The sequence below is a fragment of the Embiotoca jacksoni genome, unplaced genomic scaffold (genome assembly GCF_022577435.1).
Source record: "Embiotoca jacksoni isolate LCO1_2020_lvr unplaced genomic scaffold, fEmbJac1.0.p SCAF_48, whole genome shotgun sequence".
Classification (NCBI taxonomy): Eukaryota; Metazoa; Chordata; class Actinopteri; family Embiotocidae; genus Embiotoca; species Embiotoca jacksoni.
This window is the reverse complement of record NW_027185401.1, coordinates 288,785-311,953: the sequence shown is the minus strand read 5'-3', so window position 1 is coordinate 311,953 and position 23,169 is coordinate 288,785. Positions and strand designations below refer to the sequence as shown.

The following is a 23,169-nucleotide window of genomic DNA, read 5'->3' as shown; positions in this document are numbered from 1 at the left end:
ACATGGATTAAAACAACGCAATATTTATTTGCCATTGCAAATGTTTTACTTTTTTTGAGGGAATGCATTCACCGCTTTAACGAAGAGTCTTTACACAGCCTCTTTAAGTTTGAGGCTTCCAATTGGCCATTATCATATATTTCTTTGAATTATTTCAACTTTGAGCTTTTTCTTAAAAGGGAGCGTATTTTGTGCAACGACGAGATTAGAAACTACTCATTGTTCAGTCTGTTAGTCTAAAATCAAAATGAACTTGTTTTAAAGGCTAAACGTAACGTCCTTTTGAGGCATGAAGTAGATAGACATACTATACACTTTATTAATCCCTCAGAGGGAAATTTTTAATGATTGAATGAAGGGGAAAACTCAGAATATCAAGTATTCAAATTGTCATTTTAGGCAGCAGTTTACAATTAAGATCACGTGAGGTTAATTCAAGACAAAGATTCATAATAAACCGTTTCCTCCGACACCTCGGGACATTTTCCGCCCTCTAGTGGTGACCAGGAGGAATTATAGCAGTTTTGCATCAGAACTCTTCACATTTATTAGGGAACAAAGCAGGTTTTCTGCTCTTTAAAATGTAATGAATAGGAGTTTTTCTGTAATTTTTCAAACTCTCTTTCCTGGAATGAAACTCCTCCCTTCTAACAGACCGACAGCAGTACTGGACTTGTTCGGTTTTATCGCCTCCGGCTGGGAAAAGGTGACTCAGCACCTTCGCGAGTGTCCCCCAAAGCGGCAGGCGGGCGGGCCGCCGCTTTGACTGTAAATATCAAAGTGAGAAGTTCTTCATATTTTTACATGGACAGATCAATCAGGGCTCATACAGTGATGTCACGACAGGAAACAATGAGGGCGTTTTACCAGAGACCCTTTAACTCACGAGTTAACTCAAGAGCTGTGCAGAGGTCAAAGGTCGGAGGAGCGCCGCCTTTAGTCCGATTTGAGGTCGACGCTTCTTCTTTGGTGGAGAATGTTCTAGTTTCAACACGTGAGGATTTTTGAAAAGAAAAAAAAAAAAAAGCACTTTCTTCACTGTTTGTTTTCTTTTATCAGCGAAATGTATGTCCCCAGTTTTTTTTTAAGGTTTTAAAAATGTCTTATTTGAGTTGACATACAGTCTTTCACTTAAATAAATATTTCAACAATTTTGACAATGCAAAAATTTGTTTTGGTTTATTTATTCGTCTATATTAGTCTAAAAGTAGTGTTTTATGTTGCCTTTTGGTCATCTGCACACATCATTTTATTCAATAACAGTATGCTTTGAGATTGTCGCACAACTTACTGACGTGACTTATCTTATGAATCTTGAAAAAAAAGTCATCCGGAAAGTGATAAAAAAAAAAAAAGTCATACTATAGCACAATATAATATAGCAAAATAGCAACATATTCGTATTATGGATTTAAGGCAACATACTCATAATCCCATATTCAAAGCCACCAGACTCAACTCCAGCGTTTTACACATTCAAATTACAGCAGAAGGACGAAAGAAACTTCTGTCTTACCTTCAGCTGTATTTTGCCATGAAATCGTTTTTGTTTCCTTCGCGAGGAAATTAAATATGTTCATCAGTCTTCCCAGAAACATCTCGTGGTTGCATATGTCAGGGGTTTATAAAGGAACTATTTCTTCAGCGGAGTAGTTCCAGTTGACCAACATCATTCAGGGTAACTTATAGACTGAGTGTGGAAGAAGACATTAAATCTCTAAAATATGTTTTTCAACTTGGAGAAATGCCACTTTTCCAACATCAAAATCGAGTCATGAAAAGCAGAACCACATGAACTTGTTGATACATTTATTTTCTCCATGTTAGCACATAGAATATATTTATATACATATTGCTAGCTAAAGTGTCAAAAAAAAAAAAAAAAGTCGGGAGCATAGAAAATGTTAAGCCACGATTAATAGTTTACATATGGACAGAACAGAAGATCATGACCTACAGGAGGTGAGAACATCAGAAGCTTTACACCAATTTCATTCCTGTTAAAAGTACTTTAAGTACAAGACGGTAGCGTGTACTAAAATACAGTAAGAGTAGTGAAAAGTACAGTTATGATCGATTTACTCATTATTCCGAGCTGAAATTGGCTCGACAGAAATTTCTCATTGTCATATTGCTTTACTCTGAAAAGGAGTGCAACTATGTCTTTTTTGTTGTTGTTGTTGTTGTTGTTGTTTACATGAGGGGAAGAAAAAAAAAAATTTAAAAAAAAAAGAAACAACAAAAAGAAAAAGAAAGAAAAGAAGCTGGAGATACACACCTTTACTCATGCAGTTAAAAACCAGAGTTACAAACTGGAATGACATCAAAAAGTCGTACACAAAAGGGGACAAAAAAAACAAAACAAAACAAAAATCACTGAAACCTTCACGGCTGGATGGACGAATATAAAAACTGTGAAAAACAAAAAAACAACAACAATAAAATCAGGACGCAGCCTCGCGGGTTTGGGGAGAGAAACATGCATTTCATTGCACCGGTTGGTTTTTTAACAATTAAAAAAAAAAAAAAAATAGCAATCTGATGAAATATTTAGACACATTAAAGGTGCAGTGTATTAAAAAAAAAAAAAAAAAAAAAAAAAAAAAAAAAAGCTGAAAGTAAAACAGATCTGATATGATAAGAGTTGTACAAAACTAAAACGGTAAAAAAAAAAGAATATTTGTGAATTAATTTACAATGTACATACAAGATGAAGGAGAGGGATATTGACAGAATGACATTTTATTTACACGTAGTGCAATGATGAAGGGAAGACGACACGTTTGCAGAGGAGAACTGTGGCAAATACGAGAACATGAAGTCCAGAAACGTCATGTACAAATAACATGTTACATCTTAAAGTGATACACTTAAAAAGGTTTTCAGAGAAAGACGAAGCAAAACTTTTAGAGATGAAGTCTGGAACAAAAAAACGACTGAATTCTCAAACAGTGGGCAGTTCTCAAAATACCAGAATAGTTTTTTTTGTTTTTTTTTGTTTTTTTAATCAACAAAGTCCAGGAAAACACCAAAAAAAAACCTTTTTCTTTTACAAAAACTAGAAATAATGTGAGGCTTTTTTTTTTTTTTTTTTTTTTTCCTTTTAAAGGAATCTTAATATTTGTGTCGGGAAGATTTGTTGAGAAAAAAAGAAACGTACAAAAGAACGCCGACTTTTGCTTTAAAGTTGCTGTTAATGAAACTCCAGCGATTTCAAAATAAACCCCTTTCCAGGTAGAAAATTAAGAGCAACTGTTAATTATGAGAATCGAAAAATACATTATGTAAAAAAATAACTGATTAGTGTGATCGAGAGACAAAATAGTTAGTAACAATTTTGAGGGTTGGTGAATTAAATGAAATCAATTTATCAAACAGAAATTTCCATTATTTCTTCGATTCGCTGCTTCTCTCAGTCACGTCGATATAAACTGAATAAGTTCAGGTTGGTCGGAGAAAACAGGCACTTTGACGATGAGATGACATTTTTAACTCATTACATGAACTGACGATTTCGATTCAAAGAAAAAAAAAAAAAAATAAGCGAAGTAAGTAAATAATCATGAAATAAACAGGGGAGCTGTTAACGTCTGCAAAATATATTAAGTTTATCCCCCAATGAAAATCTAATTTTTGATAGGACAGACAGGGAAAGGTTTCATACATCACAAACCAGAGGAACCTGGAAGTGGGCGGGGCTTTCCATATGATTGAGGAAAGTCAGAAGGGTGGGTGGAGACAGAGGCGGGGACTATTTGCATATCCTGAAGGCGAAGGTGTCGGGTTACAGCTAAGCTACATTAAGGCATGAGGGGATTTATTTTCTCTGAAAAAAAAAAACAAAAAAAAAAAACAACAACTTGTAAATATGTGATTTAGATAAACAGAGATGAGTTTTTCCGATGCACGGAGAGGTAAGAAAAAATAATGGAGTAAAATAAAGGAGCTACTGATATCTGCGAAAAGTAAAAGAAATAAATAGTGTATGGTGGTGAAATGGCTCAAGAATGACAGTAGAAAAACAAACAAACCACAACAAATAATTAAGTCTTTGAAAAACACAAGTTTGAAGAGTCACAACAAAATTGGCCGGCGATCGTTTGGGCACAATTTTTCCTGCGAGAGCTGATTGGAAACCCGACTTCCTTTTAAACGAGCCTTTAAGTAACGAGTACAATATAATGCACATAATGTCTGTAATTGGCATGTAGCGTGGAAAAGAAGATTTCTGTTTCCAACCTGGAAAGATGGAGGAAGTGCTCAGTTTTTCATGAACAGCATTTCAAAAAAAGTTGTTTGTTTTTTTGTTTTTTTAAAAGCACCTTAACACATGAAAATCTAGCTGAATAAAATTCCTGCCCGCTGTGTGAAGATTCACCAAATTTCATTTTCCGTGTTACCAGAAATCTTTGTTAAAAGGCAACGCGTCTGTACAGTGAGTCAATCGTTTTCCTCCGTTCAGATAATCTTCATAACTGAGGAAAAAAGCCAACAGACGTTCAAAAAAAAAAGAATTAAAATATTTAAACCCAGCAATTAAATTGCCCCTTTGACAAAACAAAGTGTTTCCCAAGCATCACATTTACACATCGACACTCGACATCCAGCGCGGGGAAGAAATAAAAAATAAACTACAGAGGAGATTCATTTGATCATTCACATTTGCATAAAGTTTTATATTGGTCCATCCATCGTCACTCCTTTTTAGACACCGTTGAGCTTCTGGTCTTTTTTTTGTTGTTGTTGTTGTTGTTTTTTGTTTTTTTTACCGTAATGATTGAAAAAGACAAAACTATGAAACTATCAACATGCATGTCGCCTCACTGGGGAGCTTAAATAACACATTCGGACACAAAATTAGCACTTCAGTAAAGAAATAAAACACCCAAAAATTAAAAAAAAAAAAAATAAAGATCATACCGCTACTCTGCATTCGAGCCTTTTGCTCTCGGGCAATCTGATCACGATTCAGAGGAAAAACAAAATAAAAAAATAAAAGTATAGAAAGAAAAACAATCAATACAAAGGGTACGTTAAATAATAGAAACAGAAAGAAAAAAAAAAGGAATAAAAAAGAAAAATCGCCGAAAAAAACAACATCGGGTCCACAAAGTTTTCAGGAAGGCAAGTAGAGAAGCAGGAGGGAGAGGTGTGTGTGTGTGTGTGTGTGTGTGTGTGTGTGTGTGTGTGTGTTTTTTTGTAGACACTGACTGACAGGAGGAGGAGAGGGCGAGAGCCAATGGCGCGCTGTGTGTTGAGGGTGGGGGCGGGGCGGGGGCGGGGCTTGTTCATCTCTTCCTGCGGCAGGTTCGTTTGTGGTCGGCGTGCCAGTGCTCCTGCTGACACTTGATGGAGCAGTACGAGGTGTTCCAGCAGCAGTGGTACATGGCCTCCTCCTCGCAGTTATAACACTGGAACACACACCATGACAACAAACTTTATTGTATTATAATAATAATAATAATATCAAGATGTCTATTATAGGTGATCGAACAGCTGGATTGAAAATAACTCATCACTATTTGCATGTCTTTTTTTTTTTGATTGACGGGACGTAAAAAGTGACAAATGAGGCCAACGCAGAAGTGCCTTCAAACTGCAATACCAGCGAGTGCCACCAGAGGTCGGCTAAAAAAACAAAAAACAAAAAAAAGCCTCCGCAGACTCCCGTTCAACTTCTCATTGAATTCTCCGTCAGTAAATGTTTTCCACTGGTTACCTCGGTGTCGTTAGCTGAAGTCGCTCCTACGTATTAGTTTTCTGGCGGTCCACGTGAAAATAATCACGTCATTAATTCAAAAATAAGCCTCAAAAAGACCTGTTTTTTTGGGGGGCGTGCCCGGCAGGCGACTGCGTTTAAAATGACATTTCACTTTATCGCCAATTTCAAATCAAAATCCCAGCCCTTACTTTTTATCAGCTAAATAAACCGAAATATTGAAGAACTCATCAAGTGATTAAAATAACAACGTGCAGCCGCCTCCATTATTTTGTTATGCTCGGTATTTCCAGCGGTGTGATCTGGGGGTGTCCAGGCCCTTTGTGTCGGCGTGCGATGCCCCGACACTCACCCACTGCTTCTTCTTGGTCTGCGAGACGAGCTGCTTGTTTTGCGCCACCAGCTTCTTCACCTCCTCCACCAGCTCGTCTTTACACTTCTCCTTCACCTGCTTGCACTTCCTCTCCATCTCCGCCTGAGCCGCCGCCACCGCCTTGCTCACCGCCTGCCGCTTCTCCTCCTCCATCTCTGCTCGGAGCTGAAGGGGGACAGAGAGGACATGCGGAGGGACTGTTTATTTTTTTTTTTTTTTGTCCTTTAAACCTCGACTAGATCGATTCTTTAAAAAAAAGAAAAAAAAAAAGAAAACGCGACCGCCACCTTTTCCAGAGCTTCCCTGACGACGCGCTCCGTCTCCCTCTTGTTGTCGGCCTTCATCATCTCCTTGACGTCGTTGAAGACCTTGGTGTACTTCTCGTGGCACATGTTCTGGCAGGCGCCGTCGCTGCTGGTCTGGGTGCCGCGGTGGAGCGTGCGCGGCGACCCGCCGCTCGCCTTCTTGGTCTGCGTGGACACCGACAGCTTCTCGGGCTGCGGCGGCGCCGACGACACCGGGATCTCCTGGCTGGAGCTCACCGCCTCCACCTCCGGCTCCAGGTCCTGGGCAGAAGACAACGATATGGAACCGATCCAGGCGGCGGCGTCATTAAAATGTTCACGATTTTTTTTAAGTTGCAATTGGATGTTTTTAATCTTTATTTATCACAGATCCTCTGAGGAGACCGTGACTCGAAGTCTGATTATGTGTAATCAATTATTATTCTCTGGTCGGAGCACAGTTTTAATTCCTAATATCTAAAATGTACCTGTAATATCTGCATCGGTGCGAATATCATTTTTCATCTTATATGATATACAGTTGTTTGTGTTATTTTGTAAATATTAAAACATTTTTTTTAAATGTTTGTTGTAAACATTTCCACCCTGGTTTTGATCATATTTAGTAGAATCTATGCTTTACAGTTGGCACGCAAACCTTTACGTACAGGATTAGAAATTTGGCTCCAAATAAAAACAGAAAAAAGTAAGTAAAACGTTTTCCCACTCCGGCTACAGAGACGGTAAATAGTCAAATAGTTTGTTTGTCAATGAACCGACTTACACTGACTTCCTCTTTCGGCTCGACCATTTGAGTCCGGCGGCTTTTCTTTGCTTTTGGCTCCTGGCTGCCTTTGAGCTGAAAAACAAACAAAAGCAAAAGCAAAAACAAGGTAAATATGAAATAAGTGAATATTTTAGGGTTGCGCAGTATTTGGATTTTTGACATAATGATATTAACAAGGTGTTCCAGCAGAAAACACGTGGAAACGTGAGGTCTTATTTAAGGAAATCAGGCGGCAATATGAAAAACAACATGGCATAAAGTCGCATAAAACACATGAATTAGCCACAAAAGTACCTTTTTAAAACATATTATCGTCAAAGGAACATTTGGAAGTAATAAAAACTTTCTGGTCCTCAAGATGCAAACTTGAATCAAACCCTCAGACTGCTGTCTCTCATCTGTAACCTTTATAATTACTATTTATGATTATTATTTATCTGTCTTATCAGTGTTAAAGATTGTTGATTGTATAGTTTTTAACTTGTAGTCTCATAAAATAAGTTTTACAGCCAAACAAACTGAGAAAAACACTGAAATATTGTGCCACAGTTCAGCCACCAGATGGCACTATTTGCTGTATTAAAGTCTAAAGTGCTGGAATTTGGTGAATTCTGCAACTAGTTTGTAGATGCAATAAAACAACCAAAAAGATCCTAGAGAAGATCCTTTTCGGACCAGGAAACAACAACAGGGTCAGTTTTTGCTGTTTTATGTAATAAATGAATGAAAAGGAGACTGAAGAACCACCACACATGCTTGTTTCACTTATGGCCACAATTCAACATGTGGTTTTGTAAAACTGCGGCGACCGCACTCACATGGCGGACCTGCTCGTTGCTGGTGGAGGAGATGCTGGACTCGGCCTCGTCCGTCCGCTCTAGCCTGTCCGTCCTCCCGCTGCCCTCCTCCTCTTCCTGCTGCTGCTGCCGCTGGCTCTGGCTCTGGTTCTGGTTCTGGTTCTGGCTCTGGCTCTGGTTCTGGTTCTGGTTCGGGCTCTCGTTCTGGTTCTCGTTCTGGTTCTGCTGTTGCGGCAGGCTGGCCTCCTCCATTTTCATTTTCCAGAAGCGCCCCTCCCTGACGAAGCGCTGGTACACCTCCAGCTCCTCGCACGCCTTCTTCCAGCCGTTGCTGCGCTTCACCTGCAGCTGCTGGACGCTCACCTTGATGTCCTGGATGTTGTCGGCGGGGATCCACGCTCTGCGGGGTCACAAAGAAAACACAGATTCAGATTAACAAAGCAGCTCTTTAAAAAAAAAAATATATATATTCTGTGACGTCCACATCAGCAGGTTTAAAGGTCCGAATTGACGAAATAGAAAGCTCGTCCGGGATTTCCGAACTAGACCCAGATCATTTAAACTGGAGCATGATGCTGTGTACTGTTGTGCTGACCTCTGGTGCTGGTGTCCAAAGAAGCGTACGTCCACCTGGTTGTCCTCCCTCTGAAGAACTTTGGCCGGCCAGTAGCCAAAACCTTTCATCTTGGCCCAGACCAGGTCGTGGCTGGGGCTCTGCCGAGGTAACGCACGGAAAGAAATCATATTAGACAGAAGGTCCAACAACTTGTTTCAGTCTAAAAATGGTCAGAAAAAAGTAAAACTGTAATTCTGTAGAGCTCGTTTGTTTTGTGAAAATAACCGTGATCCTGATGGTGAAATACATTTAAAGAAAGAGCCCCTTTTTGCCATTCTTGAATAGCTTCAATCCCCAAAATATCCATTTTTGGGGGGTTTAAAAGGGAGAGGTGTACCAGAGCTGCATCTTACAACTGCTACCCAAGACGTTTGGTTTGTTGATACTCACACAGGGGTAACAGAACCAGTTGTCCGGCCGGGCGTTCGACAAGTAGAAACAGTTCTTACACAACAACAATTCATTCAACTGGAAGACAAAATGAAGGTGTGTTAAGAGGACTTTCTGAAAACATCTGGACTCCACGCAAATTTAAAAATCAAAGTAGACATTTCCGTGACACTAAAAAGATAAAAACAGCCGTACCTCGTGGCACGTGTCGCTGAAGAGCAACCGGGCGATTTCTGCCTGGTCGCTGTGAACTACAACAAAAGCAAAAAAACAAAACAAAAATCTGACAAAGTGTGTTTAAGTGTGCATTTAAAAGAAGAAAAAAAAACTTTAACTTTCATTAATTCTAAATAAAAAAAATAAAAAGTCAGGGTCAGTAGAGGGAAAAGAAAAAGTGATATTAAAAAAAACAAATGAAAGTCTAAGAACAAGAAAAACTGGAACACTGTTTGACAGCAGCAATATTTACATCCTGTACAAAGCCGTGTTTTGGGGTTTGGTTTTAATATCCACTTCTGCTCCTGAGCTCTTTCTGAAATCACCTTCTGCAGGTGTTGCGGTTTACAAATGGTATTTTAATGAATATTTTCATCACTACGTGTGGACAGTTCTGCAGTGATTGCACTGTTTGTTTGGGCCAGTAATGTTTGTTGATTCATTTCCATCATGTTTTCCAGCAGTGGGGTCACACCGTTGGTGGTGACGCTTTAAAAAAAAAAAAGCTTTTTAAAACGTAGCAGCAGCAAAAAGATTTTTGGGCTTTTTTCTTTCTGGAACATTGTCATTTTGCTGCATATCTTTTATAGATGTATTGCTTTTATCCATCTGTTTTTATTTATTATTGTAAAGCTTAAGATAAACAACCCAATTTCTCAATGTATTCTCAATACAATTTTATCTTGTATATATTATTTTTCTTAAAAGGTAATAAAGTCAAAACCCACAATTTATATAAAATACTACCCTGAAATCCTCATATTCCTTTACAATAATTCTATAATATTCCACATACAGTTTGGGTTGATTGTTGAACCTCAACGGACTGAAATGTGTCCACAACACTGATTATTGATGGCTGTCCATCATAAATAACTTCCTGATTAGATTCCTTCTCTTATTCACTGATTCTCTCATCAAATGTTTTTCTGTTTTATTTGGAAAAAAAAATCACTCATCTGTTTTAGACAATAATGAAAAATGTTGGGGTTCAGAAGACAAAAGATTTCTCAACATAAGGTCAGTAGATTATTCTGTACATTAACCAGAAAGCAAAGGAAACCCACGCTGGGCAAGCGTATTCAAAGCTGGACAACTTTCAACCCACCTCCATACAAGATGGCCGTGTTGTGAACAATCAGCTGAGCGTCTGCTTTGAACTCCTCGAAGCTCTTGTACTTCCCTTCAGACAGACTCTGAGGGAGGATGGCAGAAAGAGAGAGAGAGAGAGAGTCAGAGGTAGAGGAGACCAGTACAAAGAGGTCCATTCACATGCTGGCTGAGTGTGTGTGTGTGTGTGTGTGTGTGTGTGTGTGTGTGTGTGTGTGTGTGTGTGTGTGTGTGTGTGTGTGTGTGTGTGTGTGTGTGTGTGTGTGTGTGTGTGTGTGTGTGTGTGTGTGTGTGTGTGTGTGTGTGTGAGTGTTTTTGGTGACCAACATGAGGGAGGTCCAAGAGAGGGCAGTGTGCTTATTAACACTGAAAAACACACACGTCTGGGCAGAGATCCAATATGTCTGGCAGAGGTTGCTGCGTGATGCACCACTGACCAAAGCACAGCAGAGTCCTGCCTGACCTCTCTCACACACACACACACACACACACACACACACACACACACACACACACTAGTGCTGCTAGGAAACACCACAGCTCTGAATGAAGATAAATTAACTGCAGTCACCTTTAAACGCCTTCTACGCTTCTGCCTCGAACATTTCTATCAACAAATTCATAGTAAAATGAACCAAACTCGGCATTATCGTATTAGATCAACATGGAAAGAGTGTTTATTTTAACTTTTAATGTAGTGTAAATAAAGAGTTGAACCTTGTAGAGTATATAAAAGTGGACATCGTGTCCGGGTCTGAAAAATGGTTCCGATGCAAAAGTGTCTTCAGCTGCAATACCAGCGAGTGCCACTAGAGGTCGGCTCCAAAAAGCCTCCGGCTCCATAGACTCCCATTCAACTTCTCTCATCAAATCCAAAGTGAATCAAATGTGTCCATCAGTTATCTTGGTGTTGTTAGCTAAAGTCACTCCTTCTTATTAGTTTTCTGGAGGTCCATCTGAAAATAATCCCTCATTCATTAGAAAAGAAGATTCAAGAAGACCTGTTTTTGGGGGCGTGTCTGTTTGATTGACAGGCCTGTGGGACGGTGAGGTTTCAGCTATCGGTGGGCGGGGCTTAGTATCGTCGGGTTTCCAATCAGATCGAGTCAGCTCGTCCAAATATGCTCACTTCCGGTTCCAAACTAGCAAGATGGCGACGGCGTTTAAACAACCGTCAACAAATCGTAAAAAAAAAATAATTTCCGTATTCATCTTGTGTACAGAAGTAAAGAAAACAAAACAATGACCAAAAAAAAGCTATAAAGGACATAAAATTAGAAGATAAGAACGGGTGAGCTTGTGCGTTTACCTCTTGGATGTTGGAGACGTCCAGTGCGGTGTGGATCAGTCGTTTGTACATGGGATGTTTAGTGTCTTTGCCTTTTTTGTTTAGGTCCACCGCCTGCGATGAAGAGGAGGGATAACAATTTAATACCGTTTCATATAGAGGGGAAGTGATGCCGGGATGAAGGAGGAGATGGAGATGGTGCAGTGGGAGGAGAATATTTCCGCTAAATTGGTGGTGGAGTGAGGATTGTTGGAGTGCAGAATAAAAAGGTAAACAAACTTGTGGTGGTAGCTATAGTTTACAAGCCAACGGGATATATACCGTGTTTGGTTGCAGCAGTATTAAAGAATTAAGGTCAATGAAAATCCAAGGCTGAGTTATACACTACAAAAAATTAAAAGATTTGCTGACGGTAAACATGATTAAAAAAATTCCCTGCGGTGTCAGAAAAAAAAAAAAAAGAAAGCACCAGGCGGAGACAAAAACAAAAATCAGTTTCAATAAACATGGTTTCAATTTTTTTAAATACAGTATTTGTGGTGTTTAAAATGGACAACAGCGTGTTGAAGGTTTGACGAGCCGCAGACGTAAAACAGCGACAACAAAGGGGAAAAATAAATAAAATGATAAAAATCCACGTTCTCACCCTCTCCTTCATCCGCTGGACGATGAAGCGCAGGTATTTACTCATCTCCTGTTTGTTCAGGTTCTTCTTTTTACTTCCCTGAAGGAGATTAAAAAAAAATTACAAAAGAAAATTGGACCCCGTCAGCAAAATCCTCCAATAACACTGACACACTTTCCTTTTAACATTCATTAGAACAAAAATTCTTCCATTTCCAAAATGATGCTCAGGAATTTAAAAAACCCTGACATAATAACAATTCTCACTCAAAGTCAAACTCCCTCCCTTATGTTTTGACTTTCACCGACTAAAAAGCTGAAATTTCATGACCTATAAAGAACAGAAAATCAGGCTGTGCTACTTCACTCTATTTTGGTAAATGGCAACTTAAAAGTTAAACAAAATTCCCTGATATTTCACGACTTGGCCCCAAAAAGAAAAAAAAAGAAAAAAAAGAAATCGATTTCCACGACTTCTCCGGTCTGGAATTCCCCGACCCGTGGAAACCCTGTAATAAGACGTTAAAAAAAAGAAAAAGAAAAGGTAACACCGACCCTGCAGGCGACACACTGCCAGTGGGAGCCTCCGTCTCGGGGCTTGCCGTCCTCCGACAGACACTTGAGATGGTAGACGCGGAAGCAGTTGTCGCACGCCATCACGTCGCCCGGTAGGTGGCAGTCGAAGCAGTACCAGTCGTGGCTCTCGGCCTCCCACTCCTGCAAGGCAGACACGGCGGAGCAAAAAAACAGTTCTGGTGACCCCCACACCTCCCACCACCCACAACCCGCCAAGCACAGCAGGGAGGGCGGGGGGTTGATTTAGTGAACTTTTTCTCTCACTGAAAAGACAGGAACTCTCTGGTTAAATTAAAACCTGAAAACAAAAACAAAAACACACAAAAAAAAGAAGGGAAGGGGGGAGGGAGGGGGGTGCTGTACTCGCAGTTCAAGCTCCGCCTCTTTCTAATTGTGAACTTCCAGACTCAAAAGTAGAAGTTAATAAATTCCAGGTCGGCCTGTAATATTTCTTTCTCTCTGGTATTTAAGCAGCAACTTTAAAAAACACCATTTCATCAAAATGGGGGGGGGGGGGGGGGGGGGCGCTAAATAAATGTACCCGTCGATCGCCCCTCGCCGACGGTCACCAGCTTCGAGTAGCAACCAAAGAGAACGAGTAAAGACTTTTGTCGGGTAAAAGTTGCTTGGCTGGTCTTGAATTTTCCTTGTAGTTTTTTTTTTTCATCACTTCACTTTAATGTATCTTCAATTCGCTGTAAACCAGACGGTGACTTGTGTGATGTTAAATCAAATGTCTGCGACTTCTCGGGACTATCTATCACCGGCGAGTCACATGGCTGGATATCAAAGCTCATTTCTACCACAAATGTGTTTAAATCGCAGGATATTAAAAAACTGTCAAGCAGTAAAACATTGGCACCGATCCGACTTTTTAAGTTCTCGGACCAGATGCTTCTTGTTTGGACAACTTTTTTTCATTTTTTTTTTCATTTGAGGATTTCTGCTTATTTAGTTTTTTCCTAAAAGCATACCGTAACAAATTTCAAGCAAAACACAAAAACGCTCATCGTTAATAACCTTTGAAGCGTTTATGGACGGTAGCGAGTGAAATGAGGCTCGTGTGGAAAACTTGGCCCCAAAATAAATAAATAATTGCCTTCTTTCAATCTCATACAAACAGACTGCAGCAGTTGTGTTTTTTTTTTAATTCATTTTTTTTTTTTCATAAAGGGGTTCAAGTGAAGGGCAGCAGGGCAAGAAGTATGAAGCGCTAGAAACTCCCCTCCTCAGCAGCCTGTCAGGAGTCCAACTCCACCCACTCACCGTCTGGACCGACTCAGTCGTGACCGAGTGCCGCGCAATAAAAACTAGAAGAAGAAAAAAAAGACAGCTCGTCTGTCTCCATTTCTTCTCCATGTGGCGATGGGCTCTGGTTTAAAGGAAGCTCACGACATTTAGCGTACGAACGCACCAGCGACGATCGCGAACGCAACTTCACGACGAAAGTGGGCGTGGCCAGAAAAACCCTGAAAAATCCAGAGCTAGTTTTTTTTTTTTTTAGCCTGCCAGATTGCCTATAACGAATTTGATCGCAATCTACCGGGAAGACAAAGGAGGTCTCGGAGGGGGAAGACGTCGGAGACCGACAAAAGTAGTCGAGCACGTGCCGACACGACGCTTTCAAAACTTTAATTCGGAAAGAAAACAAAATCTTGAATGTGTCGTTCTGCAAAAGTCATATATAAAATATATCATATGTAGCCTCATATATCATCACGTGGACAAAAATAAAGTCCATCCAGGTGTGAATTTACCCCAAAAATCCAACAACGTTCTTCTTTTTTTTCCGTCCTCTTCACCCACACAAACACTTGAAAACACAGCGATGGTCCCTCTTGTGTTCTGCAGAGCGTCAAGAGCCACTTCACTACCGTTGGGACCGTCTGATGAAAGACGAGTGGCTGACTTCAAAAAAAAAAAAAAATACAAAAGCTGCAGCTCTCCGTGGCGTCGGAGAGTTTCGTTTTCTAACATCGATCCATTTTTTCCCCCCAAGAACCTGGTTTTGCCATATTTAAAAGTTACGATGGGTGCCACGGCTGTCTGTGAGGCGGGAGTATTCCCCCGGAGGTCAACCGAAACGTCCAATTCAAGCTCCGGTCCGTCCCACCGAGCGACGGCTAACCAGAACCAGTCGGCCGTGCTGCCGGCGTGGAGGGGGAACAAAAAAAAAAACACTAAAAAAAAAACTAAAGAGCACAAACCACCCAGCTTCCCTCCCTCCTCCACCGTGACGTAGAAATAAAAGAAAGAAGACGACGAGAAGCATGCCAGACAGAAGTTCACAAACACACCGTGGAGGAGAACTTCAACGACCAACACCAAAAGACCACAAACGCACAAATGCTTGCAACCAACCTGCAGCTGCATCGCTGCTCGTCGATTCAATTAGGCAATAATAATAATAATAATAATAATAATAATAATAATAATTTACGTGATATTTGACGAGCAGCGGGGAACACCTGCAGGTTAGCGGCGAGCTCACATTTCATCAAGAACGTTTGGCCACGGAGACACTGCAGACTTTCATGAAGCTTTCTTTTTTTACAGCATAACTGCGTGACAGGAAGTAGCCCCCCCCCTCCTCCCCCTCCGGCGTGATTACCGCTGAGCGATTTCCAAATCTTAAAATAAACAGCGCAGCGAGTGGACACACTTTCCATCTCGTCGTTTTCAAGTCTGTAACTTGGTTTTTAAGGTTTTTTTTTTTTTTTTCTTTTCTGCAGTTTGCTTCAAAAGATTCACTCCAGTCGCTGAGCACGTTGGCAGAATGATGTTAGTAGAGGATTTAAATAAATAAATAAATAAATAATGCAGCCCTTACCTTGCTTCCCTCGGCTTTCGGATCCTGTGATTGCAAGCGATTCAAAGAGTGTTTAAAAGACTTTTTCTGTGATTTTTTTTTTTTCCTGGCCTGCAGTCATAACAAACATTTATATCTACAGCAAAGCGACTAAGAAAAGAAGCTTCGTTTGTTTTTAATCTTTTTTATAAACCTAACAAATCACGGCAGTTTGTTTTCTGGTTTTCCTGCCATGTGTGTATTTATCCTTTTATTGCTCTTATTTTTTCATCTATATTATTTTGTTTATTTCATACGTATTTGTAAATCTGTTCGTACTGTGTGTGCTGCTGTGACGACTAAATGTGGGATTAATAAAAAATCTAATCTAAGATCTATATATTCTGGATGTCCCGCTCACCCAGGACTGATAAACGCTCATTAAAACTGGGATTTTTTTTTTTTTATTATTATTCATTATCAGGTTTCAGTTATTACGTTTTGATGAGAAAACAGGTTTTTCAGCTACAAAAAATTGGATTACTTTTTTTTTTTGTTGTACGAAGGATTCTTTGCCGTTTTATTCTCAGTTAAACCACCGGTGACGACAATGTTTACTGCATTTGAAGATTTCTTTACGGTCGTGTGTCACGGCTGATTTGAAATCGGGAAACTAAAGCAAAGAAAAATTGAATTAATTAAAAACTGAACTTTTTTTAAAATATTTTTTTTAGTGTTGTGTTGTTTTTGCATTTCTTTGTTTTATTACCACAACAGGAAGTCAATTAACCAATTTGTCGATACTTGATTGCGTAACATTTCTAACGTGTTTTTTTTCCAGAAGCGTCGAGCTTCGATTCGACTGGTTTCTGTTCATTTTACACTTCGCAACTAAAACACGTTATAAAACATAAGTCCAATTGATAAAATAGGACTGAAGTCAGGAGGCTGATGAACGAGCTCCCCGGGGGTCTCACCATCTCGTCCCCCGGCAGCCAGTACCCCTCCTGCTCGATGCCGGCCTTGGAGCCCTTGCAGCCGACGGTCAGGGTCTCCACCACCAGGCCGTCCTTCACGGCCAGGCTCAGCTGTCTGGCCGTCTCCTTCGGGTGCATGCCGAACACACGGCTCAGGTACCTGCGGAGAGACGGGATTGAGAAAAATAAATTAATTAAATAAATCGCAAAAGCAGCCGCGCTAATGACGAGTTATTTCACATCCGGAGGTGAACGTTTTAAAAGTGTAAAGGAGGTAAGGAGTCTGCTGCATTAATAGGATTAATTAATATGAAACTGAATCCTTTATCGTCCGTCCGTCCATCCATCCATCCATCCATCTATCCATCCATCTATCCATCCATCCATCCGTCCGTCCATCCATCCATCTATCTATCCGTCCATCTATCCATCCATCCATCCATCCGTCCGTCCATCCATCCATCTATCTATCCGTCCATCTATCCATCCATCCATCCATCTATCCATCCATCCATCCGTCCGTCCATCCATCCATCTATCTATCCATCCATCCATCCGTCCATCCATCCGTCCATCCATCCGTCCGTCCGTCCGTCCATCCATGGGGAAGCAGCTGAGCGTCTGTGTTTACTACCGAGTAACACAAGAGGAGCCCACAGTGTGTCGGGCGACCCGATGTCCAACAGCATTAAATAAACCGGAGGTTCACTCGAGGTATCATCAACCCCCCACCCCCCACCCCCAACACACATCTTTAAATACACGAGAATGACATTTCCATTTATAGTTTTCACTCTCACCGCTATCGTCTTCCAAACTGCAGGAGACAGAAAATAAAGAACAGGTTGTTTATTTTTCTGTGTTGAGTTGTTTAAAAACCTTTATTACCGACTCAATCTGCTCTATAATGGCTTTATTAGCTCAATAAATAAATCAACTAATCCATTTTATATCAGGCAATTAAAGCTGCAACCTTCAATTATTTTTCTTTAAATTTGATCTAAATTTAGTTCATAATTTAAATTATTTTTGTCAATAAAATGTCAGGCAAATAAAATGACAAACTGCCCAGAGGGGGAAAAAATTAATATTTGTGTTGTTTGTGTTTTGTCAAAAGAAAAAACATAAAACAAAGAAAGAAAATAAAAAACAGCAAATGCTCATCGAACGGTTTGAAACATTTGCATAAACAATCAAAGCCTGAAGATATAAGCACAAATAAATGCCACCTAATAGTGAATCCACAAACCATTTCAGCTCTAATCGCTCCAACTCTGCTGACGCGGCAGGTTTTTACACCCGGCTTTGATTACCGAACTATTTCCTTGTGATTATGTATCTAAATTAGAAAACGAAATCAAAAGCAAGAAAACAAACCAACACAATTAAAATTAATCAATTTTACAGCGATTAAGGAAATACAAAGCAAAAAAAAACAAAACCAAAAACACATTTGTCTTTGTGCGTTTTGAGTTTTCTCTCCTCGTTTCATTTGAAAGGAGATTATCCATAAGTTTACCAGCTGGTTAAATATATTCCAGACTTTTGTACATTAGCAGTTAGCTTTGTTAATGACTGACGTATTGATTTGAAGCTGCCTGATAGCGGCAGGTTACCCATTAGCCTCCTCCTCTCCTCAGCCTTCAGCTTCCTCTGTCTCCACATCACACCCTTAAAAAAAAAAAAGAAAACAGCCACGGAGGCTCGCGAAATCAAGCTGCAGAAGGTCGCGCGGCGGCGCCTGCATGCCGCTGCTTGCCGTTGCCGTGGCAACAGCCCGCTCCTGTTTCCCGCCGCCCCGGTAACTCGTCTGGCGAGCCGCCAGCTCCCGAAGGTGCTCGCCAAAACTCGCTGGAAAAAAAAAAAAAGAGAGAGAGATGTGCCGAGGAGTGTTTCCTTTAAGTCTGCGCCCCTGAACGATGGCGAGGTTCCTCCCAGTGGATTGAAAAAATGATAATAAATAAATCACCACGCTTTTAAAGCGGGGAGAAGCCAAGCGCGCTGCGGATTGGAGGCGGGCGGGATTGAGGTGGGATGCAGGCGTACAGGGTGGTCCGGCTTCACGGCAACAATGGCGACCGAGCGAGCAGCAGTCGGAGATCGTCGAGAACTGAGCGTCCGTCGATCCCTTTTGGCTTCGCAGCTTGAACCGACAACCTCACGAACAACGGAAATAAAGCGAGGTCACAGATGAATAAGCTGAGCGGTCCGAGAATCGCTTCAGGATCTCCTCCAGACGTGAAAGCAAGACATAAAAAAACACAAAAAAAACCTCTCTGCTCGGAAACATTCACGTATGTCTGATATGACAAAATAAAAGTTCGATTGTCTCGTTAAACTTCTTAAAATGACATCTTCTCCTTCTGACTAAGTTTAACTTCAGAAGTTTAACGTGCCAACAAAAGGTGAATAAAACAGGTAAACGACAATATTTACTGCATTTGAAGATTTCTTTACTGTTGTGTGTCTGTTTAATCAGGCAGTGATTTGAAATCAGGAAATTAAGCAAAGAAAAATTTAATTAATTAAAAACTGACTTTTTTTTTTTAGATGACTCACACGTGACGTGTTGCTTTTAAACTTTTTTCTTATATTACTGCAACTAAAACTTAAAGCAATTTTGATTGCGTAACATTTTCTAATTTGTGTTTTTTTCAGAAGCGTCGAGCTTTGATTGACGTGTTAACAAATTAATAAGCAGAGTAGTCCGATATGGCTGATAAAAAAAACTCTCTGCTTGAAACAATCACGAATGTCTGATATGGTTTTCCCCACAAAAAAGTCCTTTCCTCAGTCTAGTGAGCAAAAGAGGCTCCACGTTTCCACATTACACCAAGATTGGCCTCCAAATTATTTGTGATGTCACAGATCCTGCACGTCGGCCCCACCCATTAAAAGTTTTCATATTTCACACCGTTTCAGTGCTTTATTTGCAGTTTTGTAGTCCGTAAGAAGGTTTTTGCAACAGGTGGATTTAAAAACGCTGAACTATCCCTCAAAACTATTGAAAAAGCCACAGAAATGTTCCCCCGCTACTTTCTGGCATCTTACAGATAATTAAATGATATAATCAAAGTTATAAAAAATAAATAAGAAACAGATAGAAAATGTGCCCTACACACTGCGAACATACTGTTTACGGTACGATTCAAAAGCAAACATACAGAAATGGACTTACTTGGAGATCCGGTCCATGTTGGCGATTTGTTTCTGGTTGCGAATGACCTCGATGGCCGACCACACGTACTGGACCACCTTGGGGTCCGCCTGCCTCTTCTTCACCACGCGTGACATGATTTCCTTATTCATCTTAACTATAAAAAAATAAAAATAAAAAAAAATCAGCAAGTGAATGAAAAGTAAGATTATTAAATTGCAAAGAAACGTCTCACAAGACGTCACACGTTTGATTGCAGAGATGTTTCATCATTATGTCAAATAATCCAACTCAAAATAAAGTGACATGAAACAAATGTAAAAACAGTTGTTTATATGGTCGCTTATTGCATTTTAAATATGTGGTTTTAAACCAGATTATCTTATAGGGCATGAATGCTTCCAATATATTGTATCGTTCGTGATAATATAATTCAAATTTTTTTATCTTATAAAAAATAATAATATATATATGTCATTATAAATTCAATATTTTGACTTGAAAATGAAAGCCGTGTTTGTTGATGATGGACGTCATCTTGGGACAAGATCATTTTTTAGTTTTTACTTGAAATTTGCAGGTAAACTCTTACGTTTATGCCGACATATAAAACTATAACATTTATTTTGTTGCATCTGTATGTTCTTAAAACTAACAACATTTTCCAGTGTTTTTTTTTTTCATATCAGGAACATCTTTATGGCAGAGATACTCCAAAATATATTATTTTAGGATAGTAGGATTTCACAAAAATATACAATATACAGGAAACTAATATACATTTATCTGTGATCAGTGTAGAAAACGTAGGCAAAATATAATACTGCTTCAACAATCTGGTGAACTAAACAAGAAAGTTATAATAATTAATAATTCTTCAAATAATTCTCAAAACCTTGACTTGCTGAGGATGGTTTAAAAGATTAAAAAAAAAAAACTGCTTCTAATTCAGTCCAAGACAAAAAAACAACCTAAAAAATGCGTGATTTGCGATGGTTTAAAAGAAAAAGCAAAATCAAACTTTTTGGTCCACCAATTTTTTCCCCCCATTTATTTCTAGTCATTAACTCTCATCTCAAATCATTCACAGGATGCACAAATATTATTCCAAACAGAAAAACGTGTAATTTCCTTACAAAAGTACATCAATCACAATATGGGAAGAAGTTTTATCAAAGGCGATGCTCTGAACTTAAGTTCTTGGGAAATTGTACACGCGATCGCTTTGATGCAATGAGAACAAACCCAGCTACAAAACGACATCGTATTTCTGCAGAGAATCATCGAGATTAATTCTCTCCAATCTACGCACCATTTATTTGAAATTCATCACGCGTGAGCCCCGAAAAACTCCGATTACACATCAGCGAGGAGATATTTGTATCACGCCTCGTTGTTCAACACAAGGAAATTCTCAATAGTTCCTTTACAAATATCGCGCCGAGTTAAGCTCACAAAGGGCCAGAAGGGAAACGGGGGGGGGGGGGGGGAGAAAAAACTACCACGAATATCTTAAGAAATTCAAATCCGATTTCACGCGGCCCTCCTCTTCAACAATCCGTGAAACTTGAGATGTCACTTTCTTAAAAAAAAAAAAATCTCAGCCCAAAGCCAACTATGATAATACTTAAAGCGCTTTAATATGAAGGAAGGCGCCTGGCTTTAGTGCCCGTTGTGGTAGGAGAGGCGGTGACGGACGTCGAGAGAGGATGTTCCTTCTTCACACTCTTTTTTTCTTAAATAAATAATACAAAAAATAAAGAGTGTAGGGGAAGGATGCAAATCAGGGGGAAGCTGTGCAGGAAATTAAATAATAATAGCTGTTACAAGTGAAAAGAATGAGAGCCTGAAAGGTTTATAACTCGGATTGCCTCTGATCAAAATCGTGTCATCACATATGATCTGCCTTGATTGGCTCTGATGGTGATTTCCCGGATCGATAAATCACGTTTAATTTTATATATAAAAACAATTCAACAATTTTCAGACAAAATGTAATTCAGAAAAAGATGCTTTAGAAAACTTTTCCTGTAGTAAAAGTTTAGTAAATATACAAACAGAATACTATTGAATTAAACTAAACAACAGTTTAATCTTCTTCTTTTTTTTTTTTGCTTGATATTTGAATCACTTGTTATTCATTGTTTTTAAGTGAAGCACTTTTGGATGTGCTCTACAAATAAAGTCTCTCTCTGCTGGAGGAGGAGGAGGAAGAGGAGGAGGCACCTCCTGCACCCCCCCCCCCCACCTGGTCTCCACCGAGACAAGGTGTGGGACACCGGGAGCCCAATTACAAGGCAGGTTGACAGCTGTTTTGTTTTTGTTTTGTTTTAAACAAAAGACACCACACAAACACTGTGACACCCCCCCCTCTCCTCCCTCCTCCTCCTCCTCCCCAATAACCCCACCTGACATTACGCCAAGTGAACAGTCGCCCTACCCCCCCCCCTCCCCCCCTAATAACCCCCTCAGGTTACAAAACCAAGTAAATAAACAGTTGAGAAGACGCTCAGCTGTTGGAGAGGAAACGACCGGATCTGTTAGCATCGAGCCACGCTAACAGCAAACCATGTGACAACGGCACCGATACGTGGACAAAATATACACCGCGTATATATGTTTGCATATATTACACCCACATTAAAACAACAACAACAACAACAACAAAATCATAACAAACGTTTTAATTTAAATAACACACCGGAAGGTAACTCGGTCATATTTGGCAAAAACAAAGAGACCAGCTGAGGAAGGCCAACGGAGCTGCTAGCAGGCTGCTAAGCTAACGTCCAAAAAAAAAAAAAAAGACAAAGATTTCACCCGTTTATTTATATTTATTGAGTACAAGACTCCGTGACGACGTTAAAACCAGAGAACAAAGCAGCGGTCGGCAGGTGAAACGTGTTGTTGTGGGGAGTTTACTTTTCTTTTTTGGGGTTTTGTTTTTTTTTTGTTGTTGGCGAAGCTAGTAAAGTGCTACCTAGCCGGTGAACCAGCGGAGGGAAAATACAACAAATAAAAAGAAGCTGGCAGGAATTCACACAAAACAAACAAACACCGACGTCTGGTCGTCGTCTTCAAAAAAAACCCAACAACAAATAAAGCAGGGAAACACACCGGGCTGGCGGAGCTCCTCCGACTCGTTTGTTTTGGAGGGCGCCGTGTTCACGATCCTCCATCACGGGAGGCGGACGGGCAGCTAACGGCTAAGCTAACGGAGCTAGTGTTGTCATTGAGCCGTTAATAATCAAAATAAAGAAACCGAACTCACCTCCGGCTGCAGTGAAAACCCGCGGAGGAACCGGGGAGGCGAGGCAGCTCACATCGGCGTGTCCGGAGCCAGCGGAGGCCGCGGATGGTGGTTTTTGTGTGTCCAGCTATGCCAGCGTTGGAAGCGGCGCTGAAAGCTGGGAGGTAAACACAGACGGCGCCGCGGCAAGCGGCGGAGCGGCGGCGCGGCAAGCGGC

At 40.3% G+C, this 23,169-nt stretch overlaps 1 protein-coding gene across 3 annotated transcripts; it reads right to left on the bottom strand.

Annotated features, from left to right (window-relative positions):
* Nucleotides 1–1,794: 1,794 nt before the first annotated feature.
* On the bottom strand, nt 1,795–23,144 carry zmynd11 (zinc finger, MYND-type containing 11). 3 transcript variants are annotated; one of them, XM_069170136.1, is made up of 16 exons: nt 22,974–23,144; nt 19,724–19,859; nt 16,546–16,705; nt 15,611–15,634; nt 12,760–12,921; nt 12,227–12,304; nt 11,602–11,694; nt 10,291–10,378; nt 9,162–9,217; nt 8,967–9,044; nt 8,556–8,674; nt 7,982–8,360; nt 7,161–7,235; nt 6,380–6,658; nt 6,072–6,257; nt 1,795–5,411 (listed from the first exon to the last, which is right to left on the bottom strand). In XM_069170136.1, the coding sequence occupies exons 2-16, from the start codon at nt 19,852–19,854 to the stop codon at nt 5,289–5,291; spliced, it is 2,031 nt and encodes a 676-aa protein (XP_069026237.1). In that variant the 5' UTR covers nt 19,855–19,859; nt 22,974–23,144; the 3' UTR covers nt 1,795–5,288. The 3 variants fall into 3 exon arrangements, with proteins under 3 accessions (XP_069026237.1, XP_069026239.1, XP_069026238.1); XM_069170138.1 differs by having other exon boundaries at nt 7,991–8,360; XM_069170137.1 differs by lacking the exon at nt 22,974–23,144 and adding an exon at nt 22,820–22,899.
* Between the last annotated feature and the right edge of the window lie 25 nt (nt 23,145–23,169).

Excerpts from the sequence above, each read along its gene's own strand:
- zmynd11 (XM_069170136.1), bottom strand. The coding sequence starts at position 19,854 with ATGAATAAGGAAATCATGTCACGCGTGGTGAAGAAGAGGCAGGCGGAC. Across the intron at positions 8,675-8,966 it reads ACTGGTTCTGTTACCCCTGT|AGCCCCAGCCACGACCTGGT; the intron begins GTGAGTATCAAC and ends TTACCTCGGCAG. Across the intron at positions 7,236-7,981 it reads GCAACGAGCAGGTCCGCCAT|CTCAAAGGCAGCCAGGAGCC; the intron begins GTGAGTGCGGTC and ends TTTGTTTTTCAG.